Source organism: Rhinolophus sinicus, linkage group LG16, assembly GCF_036562045.2.
Source record: "Rhinolophus sinicus isolate RSC01 linkage group LG16, ASM3656204v1, whole genome shotgun sequence".
NCBI classification, from domain to species: Eukaryota; Metazoa; Chordata; class Mammalia; order Chiroptera; family Rhinolophidae; genus Rhinolophus; species Rhinolophus sinicus.
In genome coordinates this window covers 34515445-34529986 of record NC_133765.1, presented here as the reverse complement: position 1 = coordinate 34529986, position 14542 = coordinate 34515445, and the positions used below count along the sequence as shown (strand labels likewise).

The 14542-nt window shown below is 42.0% G+C and overlaps 1 protein-coding gene across 14 annotated transcripts in view; it reads left to right on the top strand.

The window, feature by feature from the left end:
* CLIP1 (CAP-Gly domain containing linker protein 1) overlaps positions 1 to 14542 on the top strand; it is a 100837-nt gene that overhangs the window by 20446 nt on the left and 65849 nt on the right. For all 14 annotated transcript variants that reach the window (XM_074321587.1, XM_074321588.1, XM_074321591.1 and 11 more), the window contains 2 exons: positions 10878 to 11071; positions 13844 to 14439. In XM_074321587.1, the coding sequence (XP_074177688.1) occupies positions 10987 to 11071; positions 13844 to 14439 (681 nt within the window). In that variant the 5' untranslated portion in view covers positions 10878 to 10986. The remainder of the gene's footprint in view (positions 1 to 10877; positions 11072 to 13843; positions 14440 to 14542) is intronic.

Sequence of the window (14542 nt, the reverse complement as noted above, 5' to 3'; positions counted from 1 at the left end):
AACTTATAATTTCCTTAGGTGGTGGCTCTGAAGGACACTGTTCATTGGGCAAGTAGATCATCCCCGGATGGAGGAGGTTCTAGGACAGTGCTGTACCGATGATGGACGTTGTTCTCTGTGTTGCCCTGTTGGCTCCTGAGCACTTGAAATGTGGCTGGTGTGACTGAAGAACTGAATGTTAAATTTCATGTCATTTAAAAAGAACTTAAAATTTAAACAGCTGGTGTGGCTGCTGGCTACCATATTGGAGAGTGCAAATTTAGAATATTTAACTTTCAGCCAGCCTGGCCTACAAACGGGGGAGCGGTTCATGGTACGGCAACCAGAAGTCATCAAGGCAAAGTAGGGTGTGGAATATCTGCCCCCCCCCCCACCCGACACCCCCTTGTGCACACAGGAGTTGAAAAGGCTGGAGTTTGTCATTGTGTTCGGTGGTATCTAGTCTTCATAGCCTCTCCTAGTCGATCCTTGCTGAGGTGTTATCTGAAGGCTGTAGATGAGAAAACCTTCCTTTGTGTTTGCGGTTTAATCATCAACTTTAGCTGTTCATGGCTCCTCTTCCCTGAAATTGAAAACCTGCCCTGGCAACCCCCATCTGTTACCTGTGCCCGTGGTTGGGGTGAATGAAGACTCAGATGCCACTGGGGAAAGGGCTGCCAATCCTTGGTTTAAATCTTTGCTTGGTAACAGTGGTTAGGTTGAGATGATAAGTGAAATGAATAAGTGAAATAAGTATAGGGCTTGAGGGGAAACTCGAGACAGCTTTCATTTTGTACCAGCAGTCTTGAAGTAAAGGAGGCTTTTCATTTGAGTTGTAAGGCAAATAAAACTGATCATAGCAAATTTCTTAGATTGATCTCTAAGGCTCTTTAGAGTCTCTTTTCAATTTACTTATCTAACTTGATTTCTTACAAGAATTTTCTGACGTTATCCGAACTGAGCTTCTCACTGTCTTCCTCACATGCTTTATACATTTCTTCCTTTGTCTCCCTCTCTGGGTTTATTTTTCTCACCACCTTTTTAGAAATCCTAACTGCCGACACCTGTATAATGCTAGTACTTTCCTTTGAGCCCGGCTCAGATACCGCCTTGCCTGCGGAGCCTTTCCTTTCCGCCCTCATCCACCCCGCCTCCCCATCTTCTAAAACACCCCAGGATCACCACATGGTGTAGTGTTCGTAGTTGGTTGCGCTGTATTTTTAGCTATTTTTCATACATGTGGGTCTTCCCTCTCCAACTACATTATAAATTTCTCGAGCTTAGGCCTCTGTCATATATTTTTCTGTCACCTATAACAATCACCAAGTATAACTTTTAAAAATACTGTGTACACCCCAACGGGTTTGTAGAGTCATTTAAAAACTGAGACTATTTTTCACACTCCTTTTATTTCATGAGCGTTGTTTAGAAAGTACTGTGGGAAATGACAGTGACTAAAATACAGTTTCTCCCCTCAAGGCATTTATAGTCTGGCGCAACCTCTAGGCGACTCGCACACGGCTCAGTGAGCTAGGTGCTGGGAAAGAGATGCAGACTCAGTACAGGAAGTTGGAGGATGGTCACACATTTTCGTTGGTGAGGAGGAGAGGTTTTGTGGGCTGAGTGACTGCCTGGTTTGTCCTTGAGAACGGTTGCGGCAGATGAAGATGGACTTGAAAAGGGCATTCAACGCTGAGTGAAAACTTAAAACAAAAGCATAGAGGCGTGAAATCACCAAGGCTTTTGTAGTGGTGTTTGGGAAATGGTCATGGGGATGATTTGTGTGCATCTAATTGAGAAAATGAACTTTTAGTGACTTTTCTTGATCAATTGGTGAACAGTGGTTCTTAAAACTGTATCATCAGAATCACCAGAAGGGTTTAAAATGTAGGTCGCTGGGCCAGAGCTTGTTTCAGTAGGTCTGCGGAGGGGCCCTGGTTGTGTGCGTTTCTCACAAGTGGCTGGGTGAGGCAGAGTTTGCTGCGCGTTTTAGAGCCACCGCTATAGACCAGCAGGCCATCTGATCACCGCCTTAGAGAAATGGCTGTTGTACCTCTGTAAATGCCCAGTGCTTTACCTGCAGGCACCTGGTCTTCCCACACATGGTAAGCCCAGGCTTCCTGTATCGCTCAACCCTGAGCATGCGGGCTTTAAACCTTTGTGACTCAAAATGTAAAGCAAAAATGAATAGAGCAGCAGTTCTCAAACTTTTTTCCTCAGGTCCCCTTTACAACCTTAAAAATTATTGAGGTCTCCAAAGAGCTTTTGTTTATGCAGGTTTTATCTGTTGATATTTACCATGTTAAAAATTAAAACAAAACATTTAAAAATATTTATTAATTTGTTAGCAGTAGTAATAAACCCATTATGGATTACGTAAATTTTTAATGAAGAATTACTGTTTTCCAAAATAAAAAATTTAATGAGATGGCATTGTTTTACATTTTTGTAACTCTCTCTAGTGTCTGGCTTAATAGAAGATAAACTTAATAGAAGACAGTGGTTCTGCATTTAATCTGTAGTGATACATTGTGTTGGTTGAAGTACATGAAGAAAATTGGCCTTACACTGATGTATGGACAAGCAAAAGGGTATTTTAAGAGCATTTTCAGATAATTATGGATTTTCTTCTTTGATCCTACTCCAAAAACTTGATAGCTTGTGGTTTCCTAAAGGTGGAATCTGAAAGGATATGAAGGAACTTTTATTGTTACGTAAAAATTCATTGGTCTAATTTGTGCTTTGAATACTTTACCAAGAATTATTTTGTAACATTATACATTGTTGGTTGGAAAATATTGATTCACTGAGTTATGAGATCTTCTAAATATTGGCACATTTCATTATACAATATCAAAAAATTACATTTGTTAATACCATCGATTTCATCAAAAGAGCCTTTAGTATTGGGAAGCTGTCAAGCTCACAGTAGAGGCTATGTTTCCAAAATTCTGTTTCTCTTGAAAGCTTACATTTTATCATTGTCAACAAATAGTTGTTTTCCTTGAAGTGACAGGGTCACATATTTCATGTTCAAGAAAATGTCTGCCAAATACCCATGTCTTTTGAGTGAAAACGGTGTTTCATCAGCAGTGGCTAATTGGTGCCTCGATGCACACGTGCTTTCCTTTGAGACACTCCCGTACGGCGATGCTTCACGTGTGCTTCCTGTTTGGATACAGAGATCATTACCAAGGCGTGTATGTAGTCCAGGGTGGACGTTTAGCAAAAGTATTCATTCTTCTGCTTCATCAAGTGCTTCACCACATTCCTGTGTGAAAGCGGCTCCCCCCACACCCGCAGGCACTGGTAGCAAACACACAGAAAAGAGTAGTTTTTACCCACTGTTGCTTTTGTGCCATCGGTGCAAATGTCAACTAGCGAAAAAGGGCAAATACGTCTTAGCATTATTGTGAGAATAATTTTGACCCCTGAGAGGGTCTCGGAGGTGCCCTAGGAGTGCGTGGACCACGCTTTGAGAACCGCTGTATTGTGCTAATGACAGTCACGTTGGCAGGATGACATCTCTGTGTCCCTCCTACCTTAGAGATCTTACCCTCAGCTTTGTAAGCCCAGAAACTCATTTTTTTAAGTCCATTTGCTCAGAGACTTGACTCTTGAATTATACTAACAAATCGAGAGATTGTAGTTTAGAAAATATAGCTTTGTGTAGTTTCAATGAGAGAAATGCCAGAAGACACCATTCCCTGTGGGCGCTGTTGGAAACCCAAACCATAATCTGAGCTAGAATTTTGGAGCATCGTCTTGAATGTCCTTAATGCCGGTTTTCATCCAGCTTTGCAGTCTTGACTCACCTGTTTCCCTAACACCGTGTACCTGCTTTGTACCCTCCCTTTGTTTACTTTCCAGAGAACCCTCTTCTGGTGTCACTGAAATAGACATTTTAATTCCCTTTTTCTAGCCTTCTTGGGCTATACTCCTTTTTAGTTTGGCAAGACAGGATCGCCTTTCTTCATTTGGGTGTGTTTTCATGTGTAGAAATGTTAAATTATACACGTGAAATACCGTGTTTCCCCCAAAATAAAACTGCGTCTTATATTGATTTTTGCTCCAAAAGACGCATTAGGGCTTATGTTCAGGGGATGTTATCCTGAAAAATCATGCTAGGGCTTATTTTCCGGTTAGGTCTTATTTTCGGAGAAACACTGTGTGTGTGTGTGTGTGTGTGTGTGTGTGTGAGCGAGCGAGCGAGCGAGAGAGAGAGAGTGAGAGAGAAAGAAAGAAAGAGAATGAGAGAGAATGACCATGAGATCTGCAGTTTAACAAGCTACCTAGGAGATTCGTAGGCACATAATGAACAATAAAATAAATACCCGTCTACATCCCACCCAACTCAAGAAATTGAACGTTATGCTGGATTTCAGTGTTGTTTTTGTTTCCAGTTATTACAAAACACAGCATAATTTTTTGTTTATTAGATTTCAGGTTCATTACATTTAGTTTTTCTTCATATACTTAAAAAAATTTTTAGTATACATCCTCTTAATTACAATGTAAGACCGATAATTTTATGCTTAACTATTCATCCCTGTGCTGCTGGGCATTTCTGCTCATGGAGCCTTGTTCTTTACGTCCCCTTTCACCCCCACGCTCTGTAACTCTGCTTTCTGTAATTCAAGTTTGTGATGATCAGCCTTCTCTCTGTATCACCAACCTCTTCTCTGAACATTCTCCTTCCCTCACCTAGAGCTCGGCTGGGCCCTGGAGACACTGCTTCCCCTGCAGCCCTCTCACGGCTCCCACAGGGCCAGGAGAGGGTGGTAGTTGACCCTATTGTTGGATATTTTAAACTACCAATCAATCAGCCCTTCAGAAACCCCAGCGCCCTTGAAGCTTGACCACCTGCGACCCCTCCTGTAGCTGACGTCCATTGACCTCTCTCTCTTCCCTTCATTCCTGTTAACTTCTCCTTCCTTGCTGTCAGCATCTTTTCCTCCTCTCCCCTTATTTGTATAATCCCTTCAACACCCAGGCTTCTCAGCTCCGTCCCCATGGTCAGAGCCTTCAAGCTTCTCATTCTAACCACTGCCTCGAAGCCATCAACCCCTTGCTACTCAGAGGGAGTGGTGTCCCCGAAATCTCAGCGTTACTGTCTCCTGTGAGTGTTAGAAAGCGGAGCCGAGGCCCCAGCCCAGATCTGCCGAGTCCGAATCTGCAGTGAACAAGATCCTGGGAGATTGGTGCACACGTTTGAGTATCCAGTGTCCTCGCTGGAACAGTCCTTTCTCCTGTGAGACTGCTCATCCCGTGACCTCACCACTTTTTCACTCTCAGACCCATCCTGTCTTTACTTTATACTCGTCTCGGATTCCCTGTCCCATTTTAATCACTCCTTTAAATCACTCCTTTAAAATCACCATCAGCTCACTTGCTTTTTCCTTCCATTTTAATTGAACTGGCAAAATTTTGATCATGGTTGAACTTACCATTCTGTCCCTGTGCCTGAGCAGACCCTTGTTATTAGAGAAAAAATAATGGACACTGGTTTCACTTTAAATGCAGGACCACAAACCTCATGTATACTTTGTGTTGCTTGGCATTCCTACTACGTTTCCTTGGTACGCGCCCGTTTCTTTGCTCCAAGGAAAATATTTTGTGTGTTCAGCACTCTCTCTCAGCCTCCCAGACGTTCTTGCCTCCTGTTTACCTCACCAGTTGATGAGAAAATGGGAGAGTACCTTTCACACAGTAGTTTCTCAGGAAAATTTGTTGAATGAGTGGATGATCGTTGTTAAAAAAAAAAAAGTGAGGAAATTTGATGGTCTAATTGGCTTTATTAAAGTGATTCGTGAATCGGGCAGCATCCCATGTAGCAAATCAAAGGGTACTTGAAGGGGTTGTACAGAATGGAAGGTTTTATAGGAAGAAGGCGGGGGTAACGGAGCTACTGACAAAGGAAAGGAGTATTTTGGGGGCCAGGACGTTTTTCTTTGCAGATTGCCTCTATTTGTGGGCCATGGAGAACGCTCTGGTGACAGATCATTGGTGCTTAACTAGAAAATTCCAGACTGGTTAATTAGGTTGAAACAGTAGTTAGATCAGGTATTAAATCTAGGTTTGGTATTGAGGGTTTTTAGCACGAGTGACGCCATTTGGGGCCTGTGGTTTTTCTTTTAACATCATCTTGTGGGAAGATTTCCTTGCGAGAGCTGATCTATAAGGCAAGGCACCAAGGCCCAAAAGTGCCACCGTTTCTTTAGTTGAGTGACTATGGGAAAGCCACTTACCCTCTCACACCGTGATTGTCCGTTCATGAATGGGCATAATGAGACTGTCACCTACCTTCACAGTTATTTTGAGACACAAGGTTTGTGTTTTGTGAACAAATAGAACTCTTGGTACGTATGTAGGTCTTTTTAGTAATGCTGGTACTAATAATGTTTTTAGTTGCGTGTGGTCTCTTTTAAGGACTCTGGAACCACACTTGTGTTCACATCTCTGCTTCTTAGGCAGGTGACCTTAGGTGGCAAGTCTAACAACTGAAGAAATACATGTGTTAATCTGAGGTGTCCCTTCATTTAAAAATGGATAATAGTAGCTAATCCATGGGATGATAATATGCGTAAAAATGGTTTCTAAATTATAATATCCTGTGTGCTATGGTCCTTACATGTTGGGAGGGTGGGGAAGAAGGGCAGTTTGTCTTATTTCAGGTCCAAAACTCTTGATTCAGTGAGCACAGGTATCAAAAATTCAAATATGCTCAGTTTATTAGTGAGGCAAGAACCTCTTTTTTTCTTTTGCGTGTGTTTTGGAATTGATTTGTTTCAACGTGACATTTCATTATACAGAGTTGTTGCTTCTGGTCATTACATTTTGTGGGTAACCATGACCAAGACTTTGATCTTTTGTTTCTCAATGAATTGAGTTTTTTAGCGCACGCCTGACATGCCATCGTTAACAATGCATGAGAAGAAACTTAAATGGGAAGACTTAAAAAACCAACATTGGTGGTGTCGCTCCTGTTTCTTTAATGGAGACAGACTAGACATTTCTTCTTAATCAAGTCTCGGTCACAGTTCCCTACTTTAGGATTCAAGTAACTCAGACTGAGAGCCAGGGGCATGAAGATGACACAACAGAAGTTTTGAGTTTACAATTATTCTTAGGTTTCTAATAACCACATGCTGCCTCTGTTTCTTAACCTGAAGCTTTTAGATGGTCAGATTTTTGTGAGTTTAGGATATCGAGCTGCAAGGTTTGAAACTGGCTGAGGCTTGCCTCATTGCTTATTGTGCTGGTTTTCACAATTCTCTTTAGGGAGGGGTGCTTGACCGGAGCCCGAGAATTTACTGTTTTGACCGAATGAAATCTTTTAAGGAGTACTTCATCTTTTCTTATGACCATAATAGTGTTTGCTGGACCATTGTGCGTCCGTGGTCTGTTCTGTCCTTATCTACCTGAGTCATGTCACCTTATGCTGTTGGATTGAGGTGAACAGTAGGCAATCTATAACAGGGCCCCACTGCGCCTATCCCCACCCACCTCACATTTTTTGGACATTAAATAGCCTTTCTCAGCTGAGCCTAGAGGGGACTCAGCCAACCCCCTTACATCTGTCTAAGCAAGTAATTCTGCTTGCAGCTTACAGGCTGGGTGTGGTGAGTGTCTGACAGTGAAGCAAGTGGTTTGAAATCTGACTGAATCAGAACCACCCGACAGGGCACACAGACCCCCATCCCCGCTGCCAGCATCACGACAGTGATGATGGTGGTGATATTAATAGTAAGGAGCCCGGCAGTTTTGTATTAATACTCGGGATTGGCAACCACTGTCTTCAAATAAACAGCAGTTCTTTCTTTGTTCATCAGAATCCTCCCCCAAGCCACACAATTTACCTTCTTTTTGTATTATTTATTTCTTTTTAACTTTTGTTTCTTTCAATTACGGTTGACATTCAATATTATGTTAGTTTCAGGTGTACAGCACAATGGTTGGACATTTCTGTAACTTAGGACGCGATGCCCGATAAGTCTAGTCCCCACCTGGCACCATACATCATTATTACAATACTATTGACTATATTCCCTATGCTGTACTTTGCATCCCCATGACTATTTTGTAACTACTAATTTCTGCTTCTTAATCCCTTCACCTTTTTCATCTAGCCCCCAACCCCCCTCCTATCTGGTAACCATCACTTTGTTCCCTGTATCTATGAGTTTGTTTTAGTTTTGTTTATTTATGTATTTAGATTCCACATATAAGTGAAATCATATGGCATTTGTCTTTCTCTATCTGACTTAATTTCACTTAGCGTAATACCCCCTAGGTCTATCCATGTTGTTGCAAATAGTAAGATTTCATTCTTTTTTTATGGCTAGTATTCCATCGTATATGTGTACCACATTTTCTTTATCTCAGTTGTCTGTTGATGGATATTTAGATTGCTTCCATACCTTGGCTTTTGTAAACAGTGCTGCACTGAGCATAGGGGTGCAGATATCTTTTCGAATTAGTGCTCTGGATTTCTCTGGGTAAATACCCAGAAATGGAATTGCTGGGTCTTACTGTATTTCTATTTTTAATTTTTTGAGGAACCTCTGTACTGTTTTCCATAGTGGCTGCACCAATCTGCAATCCCACCAACAGTGCACGAGGGTTCCCTTTACTCGCATCTCCTGACCAACGCTTGTTTGTTGACTTACTGATGATGGCCATTCTGACAGGAGTGCAGTAGTATCTCATTTTGGTTTTAATTTGCGTTTCTCTGATGATTAGTGACTTGAACATCTTTTCATATGTCTACTGGCCATCTGTATGTCCTGTTTGGAGAAATGTCTATTCAGATCCTCTGCTCATTTTTTAATTGGATTGTGTGTTTTTTGGTGTTAAGTTGTATGAGTTCTTTATAAATTTTGGATATTAACCCCTTATCAGATGTATCATTGATGGTTGTCTTCTCCCATTCCGTAAGTTGTCTTTTCGTTTTGTTGATGGTTTCCTTTGCTGTGCAAAACCTTTTTAGTTTAATGTAGTCCCATTTGTTTAATTTTTCTTTTGTTTCCCTTCCCCAAAGAGATATATCAAAAAAATATTACTAAGACCAATGTCAGAGAGTTTACTGCCTATGTTTTCTTCTAGGAGTCTTATAGTTTCAGGTCTTCCATTAAAGTCTTTAATCCATTTTGAGTTTATTCTCATATATGGTGTAAGAAGGTGGTCCAGTTTCATTTTTTTGCATGTCTCTGTCCAGTTTTCCCAATACCATTTATTGAAGAGCCTGTCTTTATCCCATTGTACATTCTTGCCTCCTTTGTCGTAGATTAATTGACCACGTAGGTGTGGGTTTATGTCTGTGCTTTCTATTCTGTTCCATTGATCTATGTGTCTGTTTTTAAGCCAGTACCCTATGTGTCTGTTTTTAAGCCAGTACCATGCCATTTCAATTACTATAGCCTTACAGTATAGCTTGATATCAGCTCACACGGTTTACCTTTGACTTTTTAAAAAACACTTTGTACCGTTTTGGACCCTCATGAGAACCATGGGGAATCTGGAGACTGAGCCTAATGAGGCAGCTGTCTTGCTTTGATTTCCGTTCGGTCTAATTATCTTTGAACAGAAAACTTACATGGCTTTCTTATTCATTTCCTAGGGCTGCTGTAACACGTTTTCACAAACGGGGTGGCGTAAAAACAGCAGCAATTTGTTATCTCATGCCTCTGTCCTAGCTTCTGGTGGCTGCTGCCCATTCTTAGCATATAGACGTCACTGCAGTCTCTGCCTCCAGCTCACACGGCCTTTTCCTCTGTGTGTTTTCTTGTCCAATAAGGACACTTGTCATTGGAATTAGGGCCCACGAAGGTAATCCAGAATGGTCTCATCTCAGGTTCCTTAACTGAATTGCATCTGCAATGAATCTTTTTCCAAATAAGATCACATTCACAGGTTGCGGGTAGGTATATCTTTTGGGGAGGCCACCTTTCAACCACTGCAGGGCCGATAGCAGGCTCCTCTGTCAGCCCTGGCCACACTGTGCTGATGGCTGGCTCTGCTTGTGGGAGAGCGAGGGTGGGAGAGCAAGGTCTGGGCCTCACCGTCCAAGCTCTGCCAGCACAGAAAAATGCAAAGTGCAGTCATTTGAGAGTTTATAAATAGCAGCATTTTGTCTTTGAATTGTTCTGTTTTTATGTGTTATGTCTAGAAATATTATCCCATATTCCAAAATCCCAGGGTCTTCCCCTCTTAAAGAGAATATGATGAGATACTATTTTGCCTGAGCCCAAAAGTTGTAGATTCATACCTGGTCTTGAATAAATCAGAAGTTTACTGTGTTTCTGTAGATAGAACAAAGATAATTTTCCTTCAGCCTTTCCCAGATACAGCTTTTTCTTAGAGCTTGAACCCTTTTCTCTTTTAACCTGTACATAGTGTTATATTGAGTATTGCGTAATTCTGTAGATTTAAAAAAATATACAGTTAAAACAGGCTTGTGGTCATAGAATTTATGCACCAGAGAAACAAATGAAGTAGAAACTGGAAGCTCCCATCTCCTCTCCCCATTAAGTTTGGTGCACGTTTTCCTGAACCCTCTTCTGTGGGTTGTGTGTTTGTAGACACTACTGAGCTGCTGTTATTAGATACGATAAAGAAGGGTGGAGATATTGTTAATGTTAGCTACTTGGCTTAAAAGGGTAGTAAATTGCTTTTAAATCCATTTGAGCAGCATTTCATGTTTTTGTTTTGTTTTTTGTTTTTTTTGCGTTTCATGTTTTTAACACCTACAGTTTCCTAGGATCCTAGGTTCTGGCAGAGATGCTTTATTATCATATATAAGGAAAAGTTTAGGCTGTGAAAGCCACTTTAATAATAACTTGTTTCTGCCTTCTTTCTCCTGTAGATTCTAAACTCTTTTTGTATTCTTCTCTTTGCAGATTTAGCCCCCAGACTGACTTCACTATAGAAACACCCACAGTTGTACCGATGGTTGGGAGAAGATAGTGACAACAGGGAAAGGCCCAGCCGCTCTGCACACCCAGGACAATGAGCTCGCTGAAACCCAGCGGCCTGAAGGTCCCTACCAAGATCCTCAAGCCTGGAAGCACAGCCTTGAGGACGCCTGCTGCTGGTTAGTAACGCTGCATGTTTCTCCTTATCTGCAAATAAATTATAATCCGACACGAAGCCTTCAATTTGGAGATTTTAAAAAGACAGTCTTATAAAACTTTGTATTCTTGAACATATTTGAAAAAGTTTTAATTAAGAGAATAGGATTTGATGTCTAAACATCTTAATCAGTGAAAACTTTACTTTGTTGTAGGTTATCTTTATTTCATTTAGTTGATTCAGTGTCAGGTGCTCAAACAGTTGTCAAGTCAAGTACCTTCGGTATTTGATCCATACGATGGTAAGGATTTTTCTTTAGTTTTTCTCCCCGTGTATCCTCTGAACTCATCCAGACCTTTCTCCTTGGGGTTCAGGGATATGTAGAGAAAACAAAGACGTCTGGCTTAAAAGGTGTAATGACACTAACTGACCTCAAGTTGGCCATTGGCATGGAGGGAGCGGGCAGTACAGTGGCTCAGGTCTGGCTCCTGAGGGAAACCTTCCCGTTGTATAGATGGACCCAGGCCCTTGATAATGGTCAGCAGCCTGTTTCTCGTCTGTTCTCCATCTCTATCCCCACCATTTCAATTTACATCATAGTGATTACCTTGAGTTTTTAGTAAGAGAGACAGGAGAGAGGACATCTAATGCTTGCTTTATGGTCTTTTTATGTAATTTATATAGACTGTTAAACATTTTATGTCATCAGTCATTCCAGGCAGGTACCCACCGTAATGTATTCAGTCCAACATTATCTTTTAAGTTCTTCCATAAAGATACTCATTGGTTTTCCATGAGAGCAGGGGTGTGTGTGTGTGTGTGTGTTTCATGGCTGTATTCCCCCCACATATCTAGAACATTGCCTCGCATATAAGAGGAGCTCAGTAAATATTTGTCGGTTGAATGGAGATCCCAAGTTATTTACATTGTACGTATCAGGATAAAACCTGGTTCTTATCAGGGAGGCCGTAGTGCATCTTAGGTGAGAGGAAAGCTTCACTGATAAAGCCACAGACTGTGAAGCAATGGATTTGTTTCAGGGCTATTTATCTTTGAGGAAAGCAGTCAAAACTGACATCCCCTATTCTCCTTCCTTCAAAATCCTCTTTTTAAAACGTCTTCCAATGCCACCCTTTCCACGAAGCCTTCTACTGTTGTACTCAGTCATGTTTTAGAATTGTCTTTTTTACTTCTAGCATTTTTTAGGCACACCCCTTAACATATAAAGTCCTTGAGTCCAGGAGTCATGAGCAATTCAACTTGATTTCCCAACGGTGCTTAGTACACTCTGGATTTTTTTTTTTTTAAAGAGCAAAGCAGCTTATTAATACTAAAACTTATTTGTGTAAAAGGAAATAATTGCCAAGGAATTTGAGACACTTTTGTGAAGATTGTTTTTAGAATTCATGCTTACGGCACCTGGGAAGAGGAGTTGATGTACAAAGCTAGAACAGACTCTAAAACCGACTTGGCTGGCCCTTGTCTTTGGCAGATTATTGTCTGTTCTGAGTATATCTTCTCTTCTAAAACAAACAAACAAACAAACAAACCCTCCCGTCAATCGAAACTGTGGGGTAAAGAGATGTTCAGCACCCGCTCCAGGCCCACCCGGCCACACTGCTCCCCAGCCTTTATCTGCCTGACTCCTGTTCATCAGGCCTCAGGCCAGGTGTCACCTACTCCAGGAGGCCTTCCCTGACTGCTCTGCCCAAAGGCACTGTCTCCTCCACAGCACCTAGACTACCTGAAATTACCTGTTGTGTCTCTACATACTGCCTGTCTCTTTGCCTCTAGACTCTGAGCTCTACGAGGGCATGGACCTGCTGTCTTGCTTTGTCCCCTAGCGAAGAACAGTGCCTGGGACTAGTCCCGGAGTGGCAGCACCTCAAAAAACATGGCCAGCATGAATTAAATACATTATCGCATATAATCCTCATTTAGAAAACCCTCAAGAAGGTATTACTTTCCCTTTACAGATGAACAAATTGAAACTCAGAGAGGTTGTATAACATCCTAAGATCACAATATGCCTAGTAAGTCATGAAGTGATGAAGAATGTGGGCTTTCTTTGCCAATTCATACCAAATATTTAAAAAAATGCTAGCTGAGTGAATATATGAATGTATTTCTAGTATAAATATCACATTTCTGGCAAAATTTAACTTCTTTACCATAGAGTAGAGATTGCACAAAGTCATCGTGCCTTAACAGGGAGTTCGGCCAGAAGCTGCCCTTTTCCCTTTGCTGTGATTTTCGTCTCTGCTGGCAAAGGAATAGGGTTTATTAGGTCGTCGGGTATGACAACAATAGGGACGGCAGCGCTGAACCCGCCTTCAGCCAGCCGAATGGCGAGTCTCTGCTTAAATGGTCCTGGTCTTGGCAGCTCGCACTGACCACTCAGATGTGGGGACTGAGCCCGTCTCAATGGATCTGACGGGGATTTGTTCGTGATGTATGGGGCAGAGTAAGGAATGAAATCAGACCTGCATTAGGACTCTGGGCAAAGGACTAACTTTTTTCTTGTTTTGACTTCGTCCAATCTTGATTGCAAGTAAGGATTAAATCTTACTTGTTCACTGACTTCCCACAGCATTGAAAATGGTAGTGACAGATCAAGTACTTTTTGCCTCTTTGCTAGAAAAAAAAAAAAAGAAGAATGAAAAATAACACCTCTAGAACAGCTGTGACTACTCCTGTTGTTCTTGGCTTTCTGTAGTTTATTTTGTTTTAAGTTAGGAGTTCTCTGCTTGGATATGAAATTGAATCCTTTCTGATCCCTTTCTTCTGTTTTCAGTTGCAGCTCCAGTAGAAAAAACAATATCCAGTGAAAAAACATCAAGTGCTCCATCCTCTGAGGCACAAGAGGAGTTTGTGGATGACTTTCGAGTTGGGGAGCGAGTTTGGGTGAATGGAAACAAGCCTGGATTTATCCAGTTTCTGGGAGAAACCCAGTTTGCACCAGGCCAGTGGGCCGGCATCGTTTTAGATGAACCCATAGGCAAGAATGATGGTTCAGTGGCAGGAGTTCGGTATTTCCAATGTGAACCTTTAAAGGGCATATTCACCCGACCTTCAAAGTTGATGAGGAAGGTGCAGGCCGAAGATGAAGCTAACGGCCTGCAGACGACTCCCGCTTCCAGAGTGGCTTCGCCTCTGTCCTCTTCTGCAGCCAGCATGGCGTCGCCCTCCCCAGCCCCAGCCCCAGCCCCAGCCCCAGCCATCCCCTCCAGCATTCCTCAGAAATCGTCCCAGCCCACAGCCAAGGAAGCTTCAGCTACGCCTCAGATCAGCAACCTTACAAAGACTGCCAGTGACTCCATCTCCAACCTTTCAGAGGCTGGCTCAGTCAAGAAAGGAGAAAGAGAGCTCAAAATTGGAGACCGAGTATTGGTGAGCCCGGACACCTTCTGAAATCATGGTGTTGAACTGAGATGTAATCACGATGAGTGGGCGACATACATACAGGCTCATAGAGGCAGTTCTGGAGGGAGGA